Source organism: Macaca nemestrina, chromosome 14 (genome assembly GCF_043159975.1).
Source record: "Macaca nemestrina isolate mMacNem1 chromosome 14, mMacNem.hap1, whole genome shotgun sequence".
In the NCBI taxonomy this organism is placed as follows: domain Eukaryota; kingdom Metazoa; phylum Chordata; class Mammalia; order Primates; family Cercopithecidae; genus Macaca; species Macaca nemestrina.
In genome coordinates, this window is record NC_092138.1 from 57023668 (window position 1) to 57047190 (window position 23523).

Below are 23523 nucleotides of genomic sequence, written 5' to 3' on the forward strand. Positions count from 1 at the left end.
CTGGACTTAGCAAAGAGACAATATAGTTTGGAGAAGGCATGAAATAAGTTCTCTTCATGTTCACTGCTGGTCACATCCATAACAGAGAGTGATGTGGAGAGCTTTGGGAAGGTTTCACGTTGAGTTACATCAATGGTCAACAATGGTGCAACAAGACTCCGTAGAGGATGCCACCCTAGGAGAACTGCAAGGGAAAGGAGGCCGAAGCACAACTGGTAATAGCCTTCAGATATTTAATGGATACGCAAATAAAGCTCTGATTAATTATATTTTCACTTATCTTATTATATATCATCTTTGGACCTTTCTAAAAGTGGGACACTAGAAAAGATCTACTGAAACTCAAAGAGAATACTTCAGCTCGAGTTGAATGGAACTCAAGATGTTGTGGAGGGTTCAGTGGGTTGGTTATACCAAAGAATGCTGTAGAATTTCCATGCCTGAAGATCTGTAAGAGTATAATTTTTTCACCAGGGAAGTTACTGGTATGGTTTGAGAGATAGAAGGAATTGATTAAGATATCTCTCAAAGTTTCTTCCACTTAACCTGGCTCTGAGACTCTGGGTCTTTGGAAATGAGAAAATACCCAGGGAAGAGAAAAACGAACAATTTAAGAAACAGGAAATGACTCTAGATCAGTATTTCTCAATGATAGCCATTTAAGACATTTTCTTCCTAATCATCTCTTCCTTGCACCATCACCATGAAAGTTTAATACCACGTAAATACTTAGTATCTGTTTATGTACTTGTGGTCCTTTGGAGGGTCACAACCCACCGTACTATCTAAGGGTTTTCCCAAAAAAACCAACTGACAATTAGGGAGTGTGTGCTCTCTATAAATAAACTATGGGCCCAAATGGAGGTCATTGAAGATGGGAGAAAAAATAAAAGCGTTGAATATTTCACCTCTGGCTACAGGGAACATACAAATCCTCACTTGCCCATGCACTCACATATTGCCTGCACATGAAAACTTCCTTCCTCCCCTCCCTCCTGTTATATGGAAAGGAATGAATGCTTTGCTACTGCTATATCATCTGACTGCAATGACTATAATATTTTGGGGATCCTGGACCTCCTTGAGAACATTAAGAAATGAATGTATGTATGCACAGCCCTCATACTCTATAAATGTACGTGTCCTGAATTTCAGAGCTTAATAATGAATTATGGAACTTGATAATGATTGGATGAGGCAGACAACACCTGATCTAATATCAGTAAAGAGACAAATAGACACTATGTGCTTCCTGAGCTGGGGCAGTAGGAAGGAAACAACATTACACATGTAGTTGTCTTGGAAAAAAACATGTAACCTGTATCTCGTAATGAGGAAACAATCAGTAAAAAAGTCTAGATTGTGGGACATTCTACCAACTTGCCTGAACTCTTTAATAATGTCAGTGTCATGAAAGACACACCACACACACACACACACACACACACACACTGCACATCATACACAAACACCATCCCACCACCCACTACTCAGACGCACACAAAAGGGCAACTCTAATCGATTAAAGGAAACAAAACAGAATGACAACTACATGTGACGTATAATTCTTGATTGAACCCTGGATTTTAAAATAAACAGCTATAAAGGATATTTTGGGGACAACTGGAGAATTTTGAATATGGATCATATATTAGATTTATACAGTATCAGTGTTCAGTTTCATGGGTGTGAAAATGTTGCAGATTTATAGGACAATGCTCTTATTAAAAGGAAGAATATGATGAAGTATTTTACATTTTCATGATGTCTGCAACTTATTTTCAGAAGGTTCAAGAATAAGAATGTGTATTTACAGTGAGAAAGAAAATGTGAGGCAGGTGCGGTGGTACATGCCATAATCCTGACTACTCAGGAGGCTAAGGTGGAAGATCACTTGAGGCAAGGGGTTCAAGGCCGGCTTGGGTAAAATAGGGAGAGACCCCTTCTCTTAAAAAAAAAAAAAAGGAAGAAAAGAAAACAAGGCAAAATGTTAACAACTAATACACTAAAGGATGGAAGGGTACTCACTATTATCTTTCAACTTTGAAACTTTCACTTAAAAATTTCCCAAAATTAAAACGAAAGTAGAAAAAGAAGGAGAGTAGGACAGGTTAGGAAGACGAAGGAGGGTTGTCAGTCTCTGGCCCAGAGGGCTGAAGCTCCATTTTTATAACAGAGATGAACAGTTAGATGCAGTCAAGCCAAGGAGATAAAAATTGACTGCAGAGGTTTTATTCAGAATGTGCCAAAGTTCTGTGGGAACAGGAACATTCTGTAATTTAAAAAAAAAAAAAAAAAAAGAGAGTAGTTTGCCAGAATTTACCCTAGAAGAGTTCATTAGTGCAATTAACAATATAAGCAGGAGGAAATTGTTCCAAGAAGCTTAAAAACACTTGGATTTTTAAATTGAGTGGAAATTTCATATGCACAGTTAATAAAAAATAACCTTAAAAAGAATGAATAACAAAAGTCTCCAGATTCCAGCCTCCTGCTTGATTATGCATTGCTGAAATGCAGGAACATATTCAACTTTTTAATGCAAAAATCCTGTGGTGTTCCATGGTGCACAGCTACAGAGTTCCTCCGGGGCACGGGTTTCGTAGTCACCTCTCTGTCCCATTGTGCTCCATTCCCATCTGGTAACTGCGTATTGCAGACGCTGGGACTTAGGGGCTCTTATTTCTGTTCTCTGGATCTCTATGATGGTCAGATATTCTTTGGGCCAAAACTGATGTAAGGAAAAAACTTTGCCTATCTTGTACTCTCAAAGTTACTCTGAAAGGAGGAAAAAAGTATGTTAATTGTTGACCAGCGCACAGCAACATGGTGAGGTAGCAGCAATTGGATTCCATGAGATGACCTTTATGAGACACAAAGCAAGGTTCAGGCTGCTTGGTTAGGTCAACAGAGAATGCCTGTGGTACCCACAGAGACAGCCCTTTCTTAGCTTGGACAAAGATTTCATGATTCTAGGCTTTTGTGGCAGCCACAGATGGCTTTAACACATTATGTATAATGAAACAAAATCAGAGTCATTTAGTTATTCTTTAATCATTATTACATTAAAATACACTAATACATTCTTATCTACTTCCCTCCACCAACAAATATTTTGCTAAATTAAAAGGATCACTGGAAGTATTATGACCCCCTCGTCACAGGCAGTCAGAACCACCACGGTTTTGTGAATGAATCAGAGAAGGCAACATTTCATCAACGAAAACTCATTTAAGTTTCAAAAGGCAGGATGTAGTACAGAATGCATTATTCTGACTGTCTTCTGGAATAGAAAAATTGGAAAGGATGAAAGAAGGAAGTTAGCTCCAGCTCCACCGTTACCTTGGCAACCATGGCACAATCACAGGGGCAGACATTAATTTTGTGCTGTAACATAACATGGCAGAGGAACGGGGATTGTGGAGTGGGGAGAGAATGACGGCTGGGTTTAAATGCTCAGAAGGCCAGTGGGGAGGGTTACAAGTCAGTCGTCTGGGTGTTAAATCTACACGTACCAAATAACCAATTTTACTTTTATTTTTTCACTGAAATGTTAGTATTATGTAGAGACAGCCACGACTCCCTGCTCTTTAATAAAGAACAAACACTGCAGTAATCATGCCCAAGGCTCCCGCTGATCATTCTTCGTCATTTAGGACTTTTATTATTTCTCTCTTCTGGGAAACAGGAAAGAATATCTTCAACTGAAGAGACAAAGAATGACGGTGGTTATAAAAAATACATTCTGATCAGGTGAACTGGTAACTTGTCAGCTTGATGCTAGTAACCAGTCTCTTCCCTGCAGTTAGAATGTGAAGACCCTGTTTTGGGGCAGAGACAAGCCACCCCATGGAGTGTCCCTGATAAAACTACTTATTAGGGAAATACTATGGATGCCTCGGCAGGGACAGTAGGGGGGTGCGGGGGATGGGGGGTTCAGGTCTCTCAGAGCTCCACAGCCCTGCACAGTGTTAAACCACAAACCAGAGCAGGAGCTTTTAGAGGCCTGAAAGGAAGGTTTATTGCATAAAAACTTGCTGCACATCCAGAGGTGCAAAATTCACCCGGCACTTAGAAAACCAATCACAGAGAAGTCGGCCAGCTGACAAGACAGATAAGTGGAAAAATACAAACAAACATCTCAGTCTCAAAACCTGAATTCCAGTAAAGCTTAGGCGGCAGGTCACAGGCAGAACTGTGCCATGTGTGGAAGTGCAGAGGCTTCCTCGTGGACAATTCCCCAGCCAGAACAATCAAGGGGCTGGTCCTTCTTTCACGTTGCGGTCTGCTTGGTCCACAGGTCTGGGCTAGCGGCACTCAGAAGGTTAAGAGCACACAAAGTGAGTGGGGACTGTCTCTCAGGAGTCACTGCTTGCCTCCACCTCTGCTGCTCCTGGGAATAGGTGTGTCATTTAAGCCAGGGTGGTCCACCTCCTGCCCGCTCAGGGCTCCAGGAGGAAACAGCTTTCCTTTCTTCCAAAGGGTGAGGTGAAGCATTAGTGACACATCCTGCTCGTCATCTCTTTCTGGAAAGCAAGGGGAAAAGGATGGTTAGGAGAAACTAAAAGCAGAGCAACGATTTGATGAAGGATCCTGAAAATGCTCTTGGAACCTCGAGAGCCTGTAAATGAAAGGTTGCAAGCACGGTCCATGAATAAGGCTTAGCATGAGGATATGTTCTGTTTGGTCTGCAGAATTTTTTTTTTTTTGGCCGGGCGCGGTGGCTCAAGCCTGTAATCCCAGCACTTTGGGAGGCCGAGACGGGTGGATCACGAGGTCAGGAGATCGAGAGACGATCCCGGCTAACACGATGAAACCCCGTCTCTACTAAAAAATACAAAAAAATAGCTGGGCGAGGTGGCGGGCGCCTGTAGTCCCAGCTACTAGGGAGGCTGAGGCAGGAGAATGGCGTAAACCCGGGAGGCGGAGCTTGCAGTGAGCTGAGATCCGGCCACTGCACTCCAGCCTGGGTGACAGAGCAAGACTCCGTCTCAAAAAAAAAAAAAAAGAATTTTTTTTTTTTTTCCATTAAGGCACTGTTTAAAAATTTGACTCTTGTATCAAAATTCAGGTTGCTTGCTTTTTCTGAGAACAAGATTTTGGAGCTTCTGAACAACTGGAGTTGAAGAATGGTTGTCCTCTTCAGCAGGAGAATTTGCTTTCCAGTTTGCCCCAGTCCCTGCCACTCCCACCTGACTTCCCAACAGGAGCCATGGAGCACTTATGAACTGATACAGTAATTGGATTGGGACTGCTAGTTTTCTTCGAGTAGGGAAAGATTTCTTTTAAGTTTCAATCAAAGATGGAAAAATAAAGGATACGTGGGTATAAGTCAAGAAAAGCAGGAAGGAGGACTTTTTTTTTTTTTTTTTTTTGAGACGGAGTCTCCCTCTGTCGCCCAGGCTGGAGTGCAGCGGCGCGATCTCGGCTCACTGCAAGCTCGGCCTCCTGGGTTCACGCCTCAGCCTGGGTTCTCCTGCCTCAGCCTCCCGAGTAGCTGGGACTACAGGTGCCCGCCAACAGGCCCGGCTAATTTTTTGTATTTTTAGTAGAGACGGGGTTTCACCATGCTAGCAAGGATGGTCTCGATCTCCTGACCTCGTGATCTGCCCGTCTCAGCCTCCCAAAGTGCTGGGATTACAGGTGTGAGACACCGTGCCCGGCCGACATTTTTTTTTTTTTAATAGAAATGAATAATACACCAAAGTGTCTGACATGCATCACCTGCCTGGCTCTTGTGGGTATTTATAGATCCCGAATGAACCATCCTTTCTCTTCCCCTGGGGCTCTGCACAGGTTGAGTCTCACGCCTATGGTCTGCTGCTACCACATCCTGCGCCTGCCCCTCTTCATTTGTCAAATTGCCATTCATTTTTCCACCTCAGGTAAGGTGACTTCTATCTGCTGGGAGTCCTTCTTGCACTCCTGCCCCACTCGCTGTGGAGGCAGCCACTCTCTCCTCCTGTGCACACGTTGATTCTTACATGCAGTGTATGAATTTGTACATCTGTATGTGTGTGTGTGCTGGGGCTCTGGGCATGTCTGTTGGCCCTGCTAGACTGAGAGCTACTAAGTGCCAGGAAAAAGCAGCACTCATTGACTCACCCCATGTGCTTTCATCTTTGTATCACCCGCCCCTGGCACTGTGCCAGGGTAGTGGCTCCTCTTTCATCTCCGAGGATGGTCTGAGGAGCAGGCTAGTAATGAGCCCTGTGCCATTTAGCATCTTGAGAAGACAAGTTTAATGTCATTTTAATTAGATGAATGATCTCCTTCCAAGTTCCACCTGCTGCAGAGCTGACTGCAGCTGCTACATCTCTTGCATACTGACCTGGCCTGCCATACCTGATATAATAGGAAACATTGAGAAAAAGGAGCCTGAGCGTGGGAGTGCCCAGGTGTTCAGAGAAGCTTCCTATTCGAAAACCATACAGATGTGCTGGTTAAAGAAATAACAATAGACAAGGTAGAATCTAGGCACTTTTGCATCTCTGTAATTATTAAATACAGGCAGTTATATATATATGTGTATATATAATTTTAAAAACTTTTTCAATTTTTTATTTTTTTGATAGGGTCTTGCTGTTGCCCAGGCTGGAGTGCAGTGGCAACAGCTCACTGCAGCCTCAACCACTCGGGCTCAAGCTATACACTCACCTCAGACTCCTGAGTAGCTGGGACTATAGGCACACGCCACCACGCCTGGCTAGTTTTTAAATTTGTTGTATAGACAGGATTTCATCATGTTGCCCTGCTTGGTCTCAGACTCCCGAGCTCAAGCCATCCACCCATCTTGGCCTCCCAAAGTGCTGGGATTACAGGCGTGAACCACTGCACCTGGCTTTTGACTTAATTTTGATGACAGAGATGAGGAAAACAAGACGGAAATGCAACAAGTGCATGTGTGTGTATGTTTGAGAGAGAGAGATAAGAGAGGGACAGAAAGAGAAGGAGGGAGAAAGTGTGTTCATGGAATAAACAGAATTTTAGCTTTATTAACTTAATTATTTGTAATAGGTCAGTACTTTTGGAGAGAAAGAAGCTAGCAAATGTTAAGTACCTATAAAATGCCAGGTCCTTTGGGGTGGTTATACCATTGTGTCTGTGTAACTCTAAGACAGGGAACTATGACCTCCACTGGACAGAGGAAGAATCCGTTTCAGAGCCAAAGCTATTTGCTCAAGGTAAATGGGTAAGGTACAGAATGCTCAGCAGTAACCGCCACTTTTATTAAACAGAGGCTTGCTGTTTGCCAGTTCCAGTGTCTACTGCTCTACAGATATTATACTTTGTGAAGTAAGATTTGCCATCTCTACTGTACTGATGAGGAAAAACGCTCAGGAAAGGAGGGTACCTTACCAGGTCACATAGGAAGTTGCAGGCCTAGGGTTTAAACTCAGGTCTACCTGACTGCAAAGGCTGGCTCTTTCTACTACACCATGTGATTGTAGGTAAAAGCCTCTAAGATATTCTTATGAATATGCAATCGGATAATACTGACATATATTAACTGACATATATAATTATAGGTGGTTGCAGTCGTTCATGAATTTTCAAAATGCCACAGATTTTTTTCTTTATCCAGACTGACGCCAGTTAGAATTATAGGCACAATGGGCAAATACCAGAACAATTATGCCACTGAGAGACTATGGACACTAGAAATATGGAAGAGTCTTTTTTTTTTTTTTTTTTTTTTTAAGCAGCAGAGTAACAGTTTCAGAGAGGACAGGGGACTTATTCAAGGTCACTGGGATGCAGGATAAAAACTGTTTCCTGGGATGCCTCTTAAACTAATAAAGGGAATGTATGGTTGAAATAGCAGATCAGAAACTTCAGGAAAGACATTTGAGTTGGATCCATCCTTCAAAGCTCTACAAGACTCTGCAAGCTGTATTCTAGCACTTGCCCACTTGGTGGAGCCAATGAGCTGTTTTTTAAAAAAAAAACAACCAACTCGTTTAAATAAACAAATAGCCAATGCTAGGTTCCATCGCTTTCTTCATGGGAGCCCTGCCGCAGGCATCTAGCAGGGACAAACGAATTCTTCCTCTCTAGAGTGTGGCCAAAGTAACCTCTACCCAGGGTGCTCTTTACAATGAATTTGCCATTGCTGGAGTTACTGAATGCCCTACGTATTAAGGCAGGCCACTAAAGAACTCCAAAACGTGTATTAAAAGGCTTCCGCAGAGGTGATGAGAATCTCCTGAGAAAGTTCCTGGAGACTGTGCTTGGCTTGTATATGAAGATTTTTTTAAACACCTGAATTTTTCAAAATGTGTTCTTAACAGAAGAGTAAAGTAGAATCTCGGTTGTGGTCACTCAGTTTCATTTGTTTTAAAATAAAGCAGTAATTGATTCTATGAAGTCCCTCGTTCTCCACTGTCAACAAAACAAATTTCATCCTCTGAAGCCTGTCAAAGAAAGAGGACCCACCACCCACTGCTCACCTCCTGCTGAATTCCCTCCCACACACCCGCATCAGCCAGGCAAAGTAGACTTCTCCAGGTCTCCAACTGGCCAGTTTCTAGTGGTTTCTTATATCTGGTAAATGTTTTCTGCCCTTCTCTCCCTGGCAAATTTTGACATCCTATAAGATGCAATTTTCAGCTCCTTTCTTGGGTATCTCCATCACTTTGCACACATTTGCATTACATCACATTGGAATTCGTCATTTCAGTTTTGCCTGAATCTGAGAAGAACCATAAAGTTTTTTAGTATATTAATGTATGATGAATATTTTATTTAAATTGCATAACAGGATGTATGGTTTGGTCCAGTTATTTTGAGAAAAAATATAAACAAAAATATGGGTCCAATATGATAAATTTATCTTTGGGTGAATACAATTGTGTATGTTTTCTATTTCTAATTTTTGTGTCCTTTGCATAGTCTGAATTTTTAGATATTTTTGATATGCATGAATTTTTTTCCAAGAAAACAAGACCGGTTATTTAAAAAACAAAAAGGAAAGTAGACAGAGACTCCAAACTGAAATCATATTTCACTTTAGAAATGAAGTTAAAATGGCATTTGCCTAGTTTTTGTGGGGATGGTGGAGGTGGATGAAATCAGCCTGTTTTTTACATAAGATACTCAATTTTTTCTGTTCTGATCTAAACATTTTTTAAATTTAAATCTTCTTCATGCACTTGTTAGCAATTGGAAGAAGTTTTTGATAGCCATTGAACAAACTTCCGTGAACTCTGAGAGTCAAATCTTACTCTGATCTCAGTGTACCCATTTTTATAAGCGGTAGTTAGTGGAGGGGTAGGTAATAATGATTCAGAGAAGTAAAATGACTTATTCCAAGTCACACAAATACTCTCTGACTTAGGCAAGACTACAAGGAAATCAGTGCTCTCAGTTTACTGTACTACATCATCACACATTTTAGTAATCTAATTTTCTTTTATTTTGTTGAGACAGAGTCTCACTCTGTTGCCCAGGCTGGAGTGCAGTGGCGCCATCTCAGCTCACTGCAAGCTCTGCCTCCTGGGTTCAAGCAATTCTCCTGCCTCAGCCTCCAAAGTAGCAGGGACTACAGGTGCCCGCCACTATGCCCGTCTAATTTTTTGTATTTTTAGTAGAGACGGGATTTCACTGTGTTAGCGAGGATGGTCTCAATCTCCTGACCTCATGATGAGCCTGCCTCAGCCTCCCAAAGTGCTGGGATTACAGGCGTGAGCCACCGTGCCTGGCCCAAGAAGCTAATTTTCATGTGGAACATATAAAGAACACCACTTGATGTTTACTAGGGGTCAGTCATCATGCTTGCACAGCAATTTTAATAAGTTAACTCTAGGTATTATGAAACAAGCGCCAAAAAGCAATGACATTATCACAGAGTCATAGGCTGCTGTTAGAGCTGGGAGGAAACATGGGCGCCACCTATCCAACAGTTTAATTTCAGAGATGTGGCAACTCAGACCATCAGAAAGTAAGCGACTTCCCTAATGTGGCAAAACTAATTAGTGGCAGAACCAGGACTGCTGGCCTGTGGGCTCTCTGACTTCACATCAATTCGAAGGAGGCAATTTGTGTAAACAAGGATTTCTTAGAGCTGGCTTGATGTGCTGCAGGTAAAATCTTTATCATCTTACAGTGCTCCTAAACTCCGTTAATGGCTTTTGATAGTTTTCAAACCAAGTCTCCACCGTAACATACAATGCTCTTCCTGATCTGGACTCCTCTCAGGCACTCAACCTCATCCCCCATCAGTGGCCGACACTCCTTCTCGCCCATGGAACCCACAACAGCTTCCATACACATGCTCCTCTCTTCCCAGAAGACCCTTCTCCCATCGCCACTACGCTTTAACACTCTCGACCAGCTGTCATCTCCTTAGGGACACCTTCTTCTACCCCCCACCCTGTCCCCAAGGAATCCTAGGTGCTCCTATTCCAGATTCCCTCAGTGCCCATGGCACCTTTCCCACTGTTCTACGACCGCTTATCACATTCCTGGTTTCAGCACCAGGCTGCTCTTGAAGACAGAAACCCTATCTTGTATTTGTGTGGACCCTGGTGCTCAAGACCTGGCACATACTAGGTGCTTAAAAAATATTTAATTAAACTGAAATCCAACGAAGAGGAACACTTACTAGGTCTACAGACCCTAGTAAAATGAGAGGTGGAAGGAAACACGCATTTCATACCTACAATGGTGAAGGCACTTAGGCTTACTTGGCGCACTCTCTCACAACTTTATGAACTAGGCATCACTTTTGCTAATTTACAGATGAGGAAAAGGAGGCCCAGAGATTTGAAGTAACTTGAGCAAGTTCACCCAGCTAGTCAGTGTAAGAACAACAATTTAGCGGACTCAAAACCAAAAATAAGCAAATAACACTCTGCTTCCATTCCCCTGCTGGAGGGGGAGTAAAAGAAAAGGAGTGAGGCTTTTTGTATCTGTTGTACAATATATAAGTGGGGGAAGAGCTACCACAGCGGCATTTCAAAACCCATGTCTTCTTTTAATTACCAGCTTCCTGCTAACTCTGAGACACCAGGAGAAAGGGGGAGGAAGAAATACTTGAAACAAAAAATAATCAAGGAAGAAAAGCAGCACGAAGAGATGTAGAAGGCTCCGCAGTGTGGTAAGGAGCAGGAGAACTCTTGGTGCTGGAAACTTTGGAAAAATGACCTTTATATACATGGACTCCTGCCCTAGTAACCACCATTAAACAGCCAATGGCTTAAAGCAGGGCAATGAGCAGTACACCTCTCTCAGGGCCGTTGGCTACTAGGGGGAGGAGTTCATGTATTAAAGGAAATCGGGCTCTCCTCTAACACAGCGCGTCTGCACACATGTATAACACATGTGCACACATCCCTGAAGTAATGAAAATAGAACAGAAAGTAGGAGAGACTCATCTCCCCCAGCACCTTCTCCAATAATGCAGCGTCATCAATACATTTTAAAAGTAAAATCAAATGTGATTTTGCTGAAGAGACATGAGGAAAGCGGCGAGTCCCCTGGAAAACGCCGTCAAAGGGTGTTGCTCATTTCACAAAGTGCCTCCCTGCCCATTAATCAGCAATGCAGCCTCAGTCCCAGCTACCGGCCCCATGCTGGAGCTTGGCCCTGTGGCCTGTCGTCAGCCCCATCTCTGCTCAGATAGGGACACACCTGGAAAAGTGCAGCAGAAGTACAGGAGCCACATTTCTGGCTGGGCTGGGGGTGGACAGCACCAAAACCCTACAACTGGGAACAGTTTCATTCCCCACAGCAAGGCTCAGGCCCTCTAGGGGTGAGCCCAGGTCAGAGAGGACTTTCTTGATGCCTTTCATCTCACAAATTTTACTTCTTAGAGACTTAAACATCTCCAGATTGTACCCATATTTCATTTGCTTCTTCTGTGATGGGTGTGGATTGAGAACATTGCCCATCTTGAAAATTCCCTCTCTCATGGCTTTCCCCTGCCCTTTCCGCCTCCATTCCAAACAGCTGTGCTGGCAAGGTCTATGCCAAGGTTTCACGGCCCCCTCCCAACAGGGTCCTCAGCCCCTGCCAGCACTCACTTCCCTCAGGCCACGTTTCCACACTCAATGTTACACCAACATTTTGCTATTTCCTTATCTCAAGATCTAACCCACTTATAGCAAAAGCAAGTCCCTCTGGACTGGGTAGTTTTCCTGGGGAGTGATGAGGATGAGACCAAAGAAAATGAGCTGGCATCAGCAAAGGATTCGGGTTCTCAGCTATACCGTGTGGGCCCATTTGAAATCATCTCAGACTGTAGACAGGGACAGCAATCAGTGAGGTTTCTTCTAGTGTCGTGGCACTATGAGAGGCATGGTGATACTGCTGTCAAAAGAATCCCATGGCAAGGGCAGGTGTGCTTTCAGGGGCTGTGGTATTGTGGTAAGGCATTCGATGATCAAAATCAAAACCAACTGTTCTCTCTGAATCGTCCAGTTTGAAGGGCTCAGAATTCCTCATGGCACCATGCTGCCTGTGGTCCTAGAGGTAACAGCCACATGATTCCAGTGTGCACCGAGGCCCAGAAGCACCACTCTCTAATCCCTGCTGGTGTCATCAAGAGCACTGGCTAGAAAGGTACTGCTGAAGGTCTAGGGAGGAATAAAACTGTTTTCCTGCATCTCCATTTCCTACCAGATCAAGTCCTCCACTTCCCATGACTTGCAAGGATTTCTGGATCTGCTTCCCGCCCCTGTCTGCCGCCTTGCACACACCTTGCTTCTGTGTATCCTGCATCTTTGCACGCTTGTTCCTTCTGCATGGAGAGCCCTATTTCCTTGTTTCGTCCAGAGCACTCCAGTTCCTCTTTCCCAGTCCAGCTTGGGTGTGGGTGAAGCTTACAAGCCACCAAGATGGGAAACAGCAATTCCCAGAAAGGGAGCAGAACTCTGGGTGTGATGAAAGAGAGAAAGAGGATCCCAGCAGGGCCCCAGAGCTGGTTGCTAAGAATGTGCCCTGGCAGCCGGCTCTTCTTCAGACGGGGGTGCAGTTCTACTTTGAAGGGGAGTGTCTCGCTTCAAGGAAGACCCAGGAAAACCATCAGGCTGCTTGCTGCAGGGAAATCTCCAGAAAAACAGAGAAGAGAAAAAACGAAAAGAAAAACAAACAAGCAAATACAAAACATCCCAAACAACTCTCCAGCCAAGTCCATGTGCAAAGCGGGAACTGTGGAAGGGGGGTACAACAGCAGGGCAGCTCTTGCCTGGCTTCGGGCACAGGGAGGCCAGTGTGTCGCTGTCGGGACCACAGCTGTCCAAACGAGGCTGGCTCCCCACTTCCTGTGGTATTTCTCTTTTCGCTTTCTAGAATCTAAATCGCTGTATGTATCAGAGGAAACAATGGCCTTTTCCCAAATGCCTCGGCAACTCCAGGGGAAAGACCCCTCCCACCCCGACTCGGGGGGACAGGCAGGTAACTCCACAGGTGGGGCCTCCTGGGGCATGACTTTCTAAGGATCCCTCAGTTGCACCCATGGTGCACAGTGAGGGTGAGTCCAGGACCACTTAATCTGCTTTCCTAGACCATTCCCTGCTGTTTCTGTGAGGCTGCGGAGGGAATGCTGCAGGTCAGGGATCCCTGGGAACCCTCAGGGACAACCTTCCTGCCATGCCCTCCCCCGAGGCTCAGGGCACTTCATTCTTGCCCTCAAGGCCTTTTCTGCAGTGGTCAAGTTGGTGGGGCTTCCTGCCTGGAAGCTTGTTTTCAGAGAAGGGTAAAGGGACCAGGAGTCAAGGGTGGATTCCTTAGGCGAGGTTCAGGCATGAGGCCTAAACATTTTTTTAAAAATTATTTTCTTTGTAATGTAGTCGTGTCTGTTTCACAGCATTTGGGAGAGAGAATTCCAGTAGGGGCTGACATCAGCCACTTCAAATTTATTTTGGAACTAGGCTTTATCGGTATAAGTAACTTGAGAAATGAACGAATGAATGAATGAAGCTGTGCCGGGTCACAAGAGTCAGAGTGAACAAGATGGGGCAGTGATAAGAGAGCCATAATTAACCAAAGTGTCTTGTGTTCCGAATGAAGTAGTTCCCATCATTTCCTGTACCTTTTCTGTGTGCCAGGCACTGTGCTCAATGCTGGACATCATTCATTCAGTCCTTACATCAGTCTTTTTTTTTTTTTTTTTTTTTTTTTGAGACGGAGTCTCGCTCTGTCGCCCAGGCTGGAGTGCAGTGGCGCGATCTCGGCTCACTGCAAGCTCCGCCTCCCGGGTTCACGCCATTCTCCTGCCTCAGCCTCCCGAGTAGCTGGGACTACAGGCGCCCACAACCGCGCCCGGCTAATTTTTTTGTATTTTTAGTAGAGACGGGGTTTCACCGTGGTCTCGATCTCCTGACCTTGTGATCCGCCCGCCTCGGCCTCCCAAAGTGCTGGGATTACAGGCGTGAGCCACCGTGCCCGGCCGTCCTTACATCAGTCTTATGGGATAAGTGGTATCATCCTTATTTTACAGAGAGATTACAGTAGAGGTTAAGTACCTCGGCCATGGTCACATCACCAGTAATTACCCTGGCCAAGGTTGAAACTTGAAAATCCATCCTCCTAACCAGTCCACTATATCCTGAGCCATCGTGCTGAATATATCTTCATTCATATCTACACGTGCTGTTTCAGTTGAGTATCTGAATCAGTGGCCGTACTACACCAGCATGGGTCATGGGAGCAGGGACTCGGCTGGCGGGACCATTCCCAGGAGGCCCACAGCCAGGGCTGCTGTCTTCCTTTGCTAGCATCCCAAAGTCTGAATTCTTATAAGGCATGCAGGGCAGCCAGTCTACAAAAACATTTTTTTAAATTTCCCCAACTCTAAGCATACACAGGATCCAACCAGCAAACAGGAATTAGAAATGTTCTTTCTGCTCTCTTTTAGGAATGTGGGTGGCAAATAAGCCAAATGAAATAAAAATAGAAACAAGGCAGGCCAGACTTCCCTAAACCACACAGAACAATATTTATTTGATTAATTCTGTTCCTAAACAACAGCCCACATTACTGACATGGAGGGCGTTTCCACGATGGAGGGGTATGTGTGCGTGAATGTGTGCACATATGTTCAGGCTCCCAAGTGCACATATACGTATGTACGGCTAGATAAACACACACACTCGCCACCCATGGAGAATATTTATTCATACCGATACAAGAATCAAATTGCTCTTCTTTTTCCAAACCCTGCAAACATTAAAAATAAGTCACTTTATGTAAACATATTCAGCCTCCTGATTTACATTGTTTCTTATAAAGGCAAAGCTGCACATTTTTGAAGTTCTCTCATTTAACCACAGGAGATGGGTCACGGACACAAGGTGGGTTGCCTCACAGTGCATCGTGAAAGCAAGAGCATTAATCAAAAGTGTTTGTGGTCCCTGTATCTCTGCAGATCCCCGCCCCAGAGCCCCAGAGCCCACCCCGCCATTCTGCAACTCTGTGCTTTTTTAGCGCCCTGCCTTGCTCTGTGGATCCACCTACCATGTCCTTCCCACCCCATCTACCTCTCTGGTGCACTGATGGGACAGCAGATCCAACCTGATTTCTGCTCAGAGTGATGCTACCTGTGATCAAAGGAACCTGTGATTTCTGCTCCGAGTGACACTGAGATCTCTGACATTTGGCTGCTGCTCCCCCCCTTTCCTCCTCCATTGCCCAACTTCTCCAGAGCCCCCATGGAGGTCTGCACAGCTGGCAGGAGTCTGGCTCCCTCCTTCTCATACCCAGCATTGGTCAGCACAGCTGGATTGGTTTCTGGCAGATGCTGCTGCTACCCCTTGTTCTGGGATGAGCAAAGGGTGAGTGAGTGCACCCACCCGCTTTGAGGAATGAAACAGATTTCAGCATGGCCCAATGCCCCACGTAGGATTGTGCAGCTCCTTAAAGCCTGGACGTGGGAGGGCAGGGGAAGGAATTCTCTCATTTGCTTCTGTCATGCAGCCTTTCCATTGGAGTGGGAGGGAAGGCACTGGCCGGTGAAGCAGAGAGTTCCGGAAACTCCAGGTTAGGTTGCAGGCATCAGAGTTTTATTTATTCTGAGAGAAGTTTAATGGGGTCAACTCTTAATGGCATTCAAGAAACGCTGAACAAACGGTTTGTCCTTTTAGAGGGGGTATTCTGAACTTTCAGGGCATAGGTCCCCAAAGGAAGAATTTACCTCCCCTGGGAAAACAAAGGATTCCATAGAAGTCGTTCAGCCGAGCTGAATTCACCACAGGACAGAGCTTGCCATTGCTTAATAAGATCTCTATTGTGTGTCCGATGAAAACATATGGGGAATGTACTTCCTCAGTGAGCCTGTAATTTAGGAAGTTGTAGCTTCTAAGCAGTCTCACTCCTTTGGTAGGAACAAAGTGTTATTTTGATGGAGTAAATAGACATGAAACAAAACTAAAATTTTCCTTTTAATACAATGAGATCTCTTGCTAGAAATTTGACTACCACTTATTGAAACATGTTCTCAAGCTCTCACAGAAAGAAATTTGGTCTCGTCAGAGCCTCAGGGGCTGATCACCACTTTGTGCCCGACTCTGTCCTTGACTCTCAGGTCTATGGGGTGGCCATTATGCTTCCCCTAGAGAGGAACTGAAACTTGGAGAGGTTAGTGACTTGCCCAAGGTTACATAGTCGATACTCAGCAGAGCACTAATTCAAACCAGGATATCATTTGGATCTTATCAACAGGCTTCGGAATCCTATTTTTTTTCTATATCAGGGAGCAGAATATGACAGTTCATGGGTCAAATCCAGTCCACACCTGTTTTTGTATGTCCCATAAGCTAAAAGTGGTTTTTACATTTTTAAATAGTTGAAAAAAGAGAGAATATTTTATGACATATGATTATTTTATGAAATTCAAATTTCCATGTCCATAAACAAGTTTTATTGGAACAAGCCACACCCACTTATGGATGAATGCCTGTGGCTGTTTCTGCACTTCCATGGCAGAGCTGAGCGACTGTGACAGAGCCCGGCATTTAGCATGGAGGCCTTTTCAGAAAAGCTGGCTGACCTCGCGCTGCACCATGCCAATGCCATGACCACTGAGACTCTCTAGTTTTAACCCACGTGGTTATAAACGGATCCCCAAGCTGCCTTTCCAAAATGGACCTGGCAATAAATAGTCCAATATTTATTTAATCTATAAATAGTCCAGTCTTCTGTCTTGGGAGAAGAGTGATGTTACTTCAGTAGGAAAACACTTCTAAAACAAGAGTGGAGTGAACTCTACATGCCTATGGTCCCTTAAAACTAAACCTCTTTGGCTTTCAGAGTATGGGAGGAGACAAGTCCTTTTCTTTCCTTATTCTCAGACTCCCAGTGAATGATCCATGAAAACAATATGAATTTTACATATAGGAAATGTGCTTAATAAGGCGAAAGCATTTTTACTGTTAGGGCTCCTTCCTCACCTGTTTGTCTTTTATTATGAGGCTAGAATCTTAGTTTTTTTTTTTTTTTAGCAATACAGGGCATTATATGCTACTGTTGTTACACTGTGGTTTGCTCTCAATATAAAAGGGAAATTGGGTAATGCATTGAAAATTGGTAGCAGCACTGGTTCAGTTCAAGAGAAATAAAGCAAGATACCCTTTCACTTCACATAATTTTTGTTCCCTATCCTGGCCTCACTTGCAAATCCGAAAGACCCAATTCATATGTGAAGAAACAACAACAAAAACAAAAGTCCTATGGAGGGGGTATTCTGAACTTTCAGGGCATGGGTCCAAGACACAGAGTTTGAAGCTAGATAGATGATGGTAATGGTTGCACAACAGTGTGAGTGCCTTTAATGCCATTGAACTGTACACTTAAAAATAGTTAAGATAATAAATTTCCTTATGTGTATTTTATCACAATTAAAAAATTTAAGAAAAAAACATAGCTATCCATTTTAGAAAAAAAATTCAAAAGCTTCAAGGAAGAAGATTTTTACACATAATTCCATCAGTGAAACGAAACAAAAATCTTTATAGAAGGAATTTTGAAAGATTTGAGGCTTTAGGTCTGGCGTGGTGGCTCATGCCTGTAATCCCAGCACTTTGGGAGGCTGAGGCAGGTGGATCACGAGGTCAGGAGTTTGAGATCAGCTTGGTTAAGATGGTGAAACCCTGTCTCTATTAAAAACACACAAAAAAATTAGGTGAGCACCGTGTTGGGTGCCTGTAATCCCAGCTGCTCAGGAGGCTGAGGCAGAAGAATTGCTTGAACCCAGGAGGCGGAGCTTGCAGTGAGCCGAGAGCGCACCACTGCACTTTAGCCTGGGCGACAGAGCAAGACTCCTTCTCAAAAAAAAAAAAAAAAAAGAAAGATTTGAGGCTTTATTGGGACAAATGAACATTAGTGCATGTTCACGTGGGTGCTTGTGTATGTACATGTGTCTTCAAGAAAACATCCATGCCCAACTAATTCAGTTCTCTCTGTTACTGCTGTCAGTATTAGAAATAAAAATGAGAATTCTTCCATTTAGAATAATCTCCTTCTTTTAATGCAAAATGCCAGGTACCGTTGTGCTAGCAACAAAAAACAAAACAGAGTAACTATGTCTGAGGACCTATTATAAGTCCAACATCTTACACCAGTGACACCAAAGGGAAAAAGCATACCCCCTGAGCACCTATGAAGACTCTTCTGCAGTACATGTACAAAGGCTGCCATAGCCGTCAGGGAAAGAGTGAGTTCCAAAGAAAGAGGAAACCACAACAGAAACCTTGAATTAAAAATGGAATTCAGATAACAGGCAAGAGTGCCAACCTTAATGAAAAGTCTTCCTCTTCAATCATTAAGCTGTAAAATTAAAGCTGGATGTGGTCTAACGTCTTTTGTGTATTTGCCAATGTTTTCCAAAGGTGAATAAGATGAAATCCCTTCTGGATGTGCTGTGAGCACTCTGGTCCTTTCCACCAGTTTCCCAGAGCAGAGGTGCTGCGCAGTGGGGTTTCTGAAGGCTCTGCTGTTTGGAGTAGGCACATACAATAACAAAGCTGTTTATAGTCTCGGCCTGGCCGCGACAGGGTCAACAACCTATATGCCAGCTGGCGATGACACTGGTCGTGTCAAGTGAAGCCAATGACAAAGGAACAGCCATGCTCTGTCTCTTGGTGCCCACAGCAATACAGTCACTGTAGGCCAGCAACAGTGATCCAGTATGCAGCAGCATGGCGTGAAGCTGACATCAACCTAATAAATGACCACTGTCTTGTCGTCTTCACTGAAACCCTGCATATGCCTCCCCCAAGCCCACACACAAACACTTTGCTTCATATGCTTGAAAGTTGTGGGCTTTCAGGACAAGAGAAAACTAAAAATTACTCTCTAAATGTGGGCACTGTGGATGTGTTGCCAGGTTGTAATGGGTCAGAACCTCTCCTGCCTACCACAGGCCCTATATAAAGCGTGACTGCAAACAGATGATCCCTAAGCAAACTGGACTCCGAGAAGGGGTTTGTCAGGCCTGTAGATTTAAAAATAAAATACAAGAACTGCTGTAAGTAGTTGCTACCATTTAAAACTCTGGAGAATTCATCTAAAATGCTAGATTTCCAAATTCTTTCGATTTGGAAGTGCTGGGCCTCTATGCCCGCCCTGAAACCATTAGTTGGAGTTGCATAGTGGTTGCCCCCACAGCTTCCTATTTCTTGCTACTCGCCTGTTAACTGATATTTGTTACCTGCCTGGCTCTGTTGACTTTGGGTTTGGCTCTTCTGATCCATAGTCATTAAACTCCTTGAGGGCAGTGGTCATACCTCTTGAGCTACACCAGCACCTAGGATTGGTTCCTTACTCCTGTTTCACCTGAGTCGCTCAACTCTGTGCACTATGTGTATTTCATGGGCTCAGGTATCTAAAGTGACTTGACTGCTGAGAGAGGGAGAGAACTGGGCTCGTGGAGCTGGAGGCCCTTGGAAATTATCTAGCTGCTGCAGATCATCAGAATCTAGTTGAGTAAGTATGTCTCTGGGGGAAAAATCCACCTCAAAATAGTTTCCTCAGCAGATACCATGCTATAATTTGAATGTTGGTGTCTTCCAAAATTCATGCTGGAACCTAGTACCTAATGTAATAGTATTAAGAGGTGGGGCCTTTTGGGAAGTGATTAAGTCACGAGGATTCCACCCTCATGAATGGGATTAATATCCTTATAAAAGAGACCTAAGGAGGGGGGCTTCCTTGCCCTTCTGCCATGTGAGAATTCAGTGAGAAGGCACTATCTTTGAGGCAGAGAGCAAACCCTTATCAGATACCAAATCTGCTAGCACCTTGTTGTTGGACTTCCCAGCCTCCAGAGCTGTCAGCAATACATTTCTGTTGTTTATAAATTACCCAGCCAGAGGCATTTTATTATAGCAGGTCTAGGAAAGGCTGTATCTGGGTTTTGGAATCAAACTGTATGTGCTCAACTCTTGGCTCCACAGAGCTGTGTGACATTGGACAAGTTATTTCACCTCCACATCTGATTTTCTTCCTCTTTATAATGAAAATAAAAACAGTATTTATCTCATAGAATCGTGTGCAGATTGAATGAGGTAATACATAAACACATTTCCTACAGCACTTGGCTCATAGCTTTACTTACAAGTCTTCCCTATTATTATATCTTCTGAAGCTGAACAAATGAAATGAAAAAAAATATATAGTTATTACAGGCCATTTAAAGTTCTTCTGTGTGAAAATATTTTAATAAGACATGGACATAAATCTCTACCATCAATCTCTATTTTAAAATTACACTATTAGTGGCTGGGTGCGGTGGCTTATGCCTGTAATCCCAGTACTTTGGGAGGCCAAGGTGGATGGATCACTTGTGGTCAGAAGTTCGAGACCAGCCTGGCCAACATGGTGAAACCCTGTCTCTACTAAAAATACAAAAAATTAGCCAGTTGTGGTGGCACGCACCTGTAGTTCCAGCTACTCAGGAGGCTGAGGTGGGAGAATTGCTTGAACCCAGGAGGCAGAGGTTGCAGTGAGCCAAGACCACGCCACTGCACTGCAGCCTGGGCAACGGAACAAGACTCTATCTCAAAATAAAATAAAATAAACAGAATTATATATTAGAAATAAACAAAGTAAAAGGAAAGACAGTGACAATCTATCTTATTCTGGATCCACAACATGCTAGAACAGGAGGGAATCTAAACCTATCCTAATGGATTTAAAACTTATTGTAGCAGCAGAAACCATTTCTTTTAATGTAATCTTACACACATGCCATTCACGAGAGTGATGTTGCAGCTCAGGTTAGGTAAAGTCCCAGAACTGGGTTCCAGCTTCACCCAGGAAATTATAGAACCTGTGTGCTAAGGGCCACAGTTTGTTAACTGCTGATCTTGGCTATGTCTTTGTATTTTTACCAGTGGGAAAATTAAGACCTTTCATATGTCTGCACATAGAAGAAGGCTCACACTGAGGACCAAGCCTGGCCTATCACTGTATCCTCAGCACCCAGCCATGTGCCTGGAGCGTAGTGCCCTCTTGGTACTGGGGTTTGCATGATGGGTGCCATAGCACAGGTGAGGTGACAGGCTTCTGAAGTGCAGTCTTGGGGGATGGACTTCTAGGGTAGGGTGGTGATCGCTGCCAGCAGGGGGTGACAAAAACACCAATAGGTCTAGCCAAGGTGTTGCATATAGGATGGATTCTGGGAGAAGGTATAGGGTTGAAGTAAGCAAGCCCAAGCTTACTGACTTACCCAGAGCAACTTCCAGTCCTACAAGCTCCATTCATGGCAAGTGCCCTAGGCAGGTGTACCATTTTTTATCTTTCATACTGTATTTTTACTGTACTTTTTCTACATTTAGATACACAAATACCATTATGTTACAGCTGCCTACAGTATTCATTGCAGTAACACACTGTAGAGGTTTATAGCCTAGGAGCCATAGGCTGTACCATATAGCCTAGGTATGTAGTAGCTACACCATCTGTTTTTATGTAACTATACTCTATGATGTTCACACTATGACGAAGTTGCCTAAAGACATATTTCTCAGAAGGTTCTCCCATCATTATGTGACACACGACTGTACTTCAGTAGAAAGACCAGGTTTCTGGAGTGGTAGAGGGCAAGTTACTGTGAATTGAAAGGAAAGTGAGAAAGTGTAGACAGCTGGCTAGACTGGCTTCTTTCAAGGAAAGGGAGGAAGAAGAAACCACATTGAGTTAATAGGAGTTTTCACGGAGTCAGATTTCTTGAGCAATGAGCTTTACTTTGCAGAGGTAACAGACTTGTGCTGTAGGATGTGGAAAATGGGAAAAGAAAGAAATGCAGAGGTCAAAGAAAAACATCACCAGTTTAAAAATGTTGGTCTCTGTGGTGGTTTAAAAATATTTAAAAATTATTTAACATATGAAAAATTATTTAACATTTCTCTCTTCAAGAAATACGGCCGGGCGTGGTGGCTCACACCTGTAATCCCAGCACTTTCAGAGGCTGAGGCAGGCAGATCACTTGAGATCAGGAGTTCCAGACTAGCCTGGCCAACATGATGAAACCCCATCTCCACTAAAAATAAAAAAATTAGCCAGGCATAGTAGCACACACCTGTCATTCCAGCTGCTCTGGAGGCTGAGGCAGGAGAATTGCTTGAACCAGGGAGGTGGAGGTTGCAGTGAGCCGAGATCATGCCACTGCACTCCAGCCTGGGTGACAGAGCAAGACTCCGTCTCAAAAAAAAGAAAGAAGTAGACTTTAATTCTCCTTTCCTTTAGTGTGGGCTGGACTTGGTAACCTACTTCTAATGAATGGAAAGTGGGAAGAAGGTTGGGTTATCACTTCTGACTCTAGTCTGTAGAAGATACATGGTGGCTTCCATCTTGGTTGCCCTCTCTGGTATCAGGGCATTCTGGGAGTAGCCAGCAGGAACCTAATGTTTTGAGTGAAAGGTGTTCGTCTCTGAGACAGGGACAATTAAGCCTAGACTTGCAGGATGAGAAGGACTTAAGCTGACAACATGGAAGCCAAAGGACTTGTACATTCAATGGCCTGGAGGTGAGAGGACATGGCCCATTCAAAGAATTCTGGGAAGTTCCCTATGGAGCTATTTGCACATCTCTTTCTTCTTCCAGATCTGCCTCCATGCATTTATTCTTGTCTATTGGTCCATTTACACTTAGATGCACAATGTAATAGGACTCTATTAGCACCAACATCTTGGAATTAATACTAATTAGTATTATGTTCCAGTATAACATTATAGCTTAACTGGCTTTGCTGGTGGTTTGTATACCTGACCTTTATGTATAAAATTATTTCATAGGAGGAAGCGCTCCTAAGACCACACAAGTCCCTAGGCTAGGGACTGCCTGTAACCTGTCTTATCTTCATGCTTTTACTGTGGTGGGACAGGTGGGTGGTGGGAGAAAATATAGTGTTACGTTTCAATAAATAAAACCTTCCTTCATTCAAATCCCAAGTTAATACTCACTTGACATTTTTGGAGCCAAAGAATCTAATCTTATCTGGCCGGGAAATTTAAACTAGACCACACATAGCAGCCAAAATTTGGCAGGCTTATATATGGGCATCAAGCCATACTGACTATTTACATTTTC

The 23523-nt window shown here is 43.8% G+C and overlaps 1 protein-coding gene across 3 annotated transcripts in view; it reads right to left on the reverse strand.

The window, feature by feature from the left end:
• Nucleotides 1-541: 541 nt before the first annotated feature.
• Nucleotides 542-23523, reverse strand: part of LOC105493867 (MOB kinase activator 3B) — a 206112-nt gene continuing 183130 nt past the window's right edge. For all 3 annotated transcript variants that reach the window (XM_011761820.3, XM_024796573.2, XM_071077885.1), the window contains exon 4: nucleotides 542-4523. In XM_011761820.3, the coding sequence (XP_011760122.1) occupies nucleotides 4494-4523 (30 nt within the window). In that variant the 3' untranslated portion in view covers nucleotides 542-4493. The remainder of the gene's footprint in view (nucleotides 4524-23523) is intronic.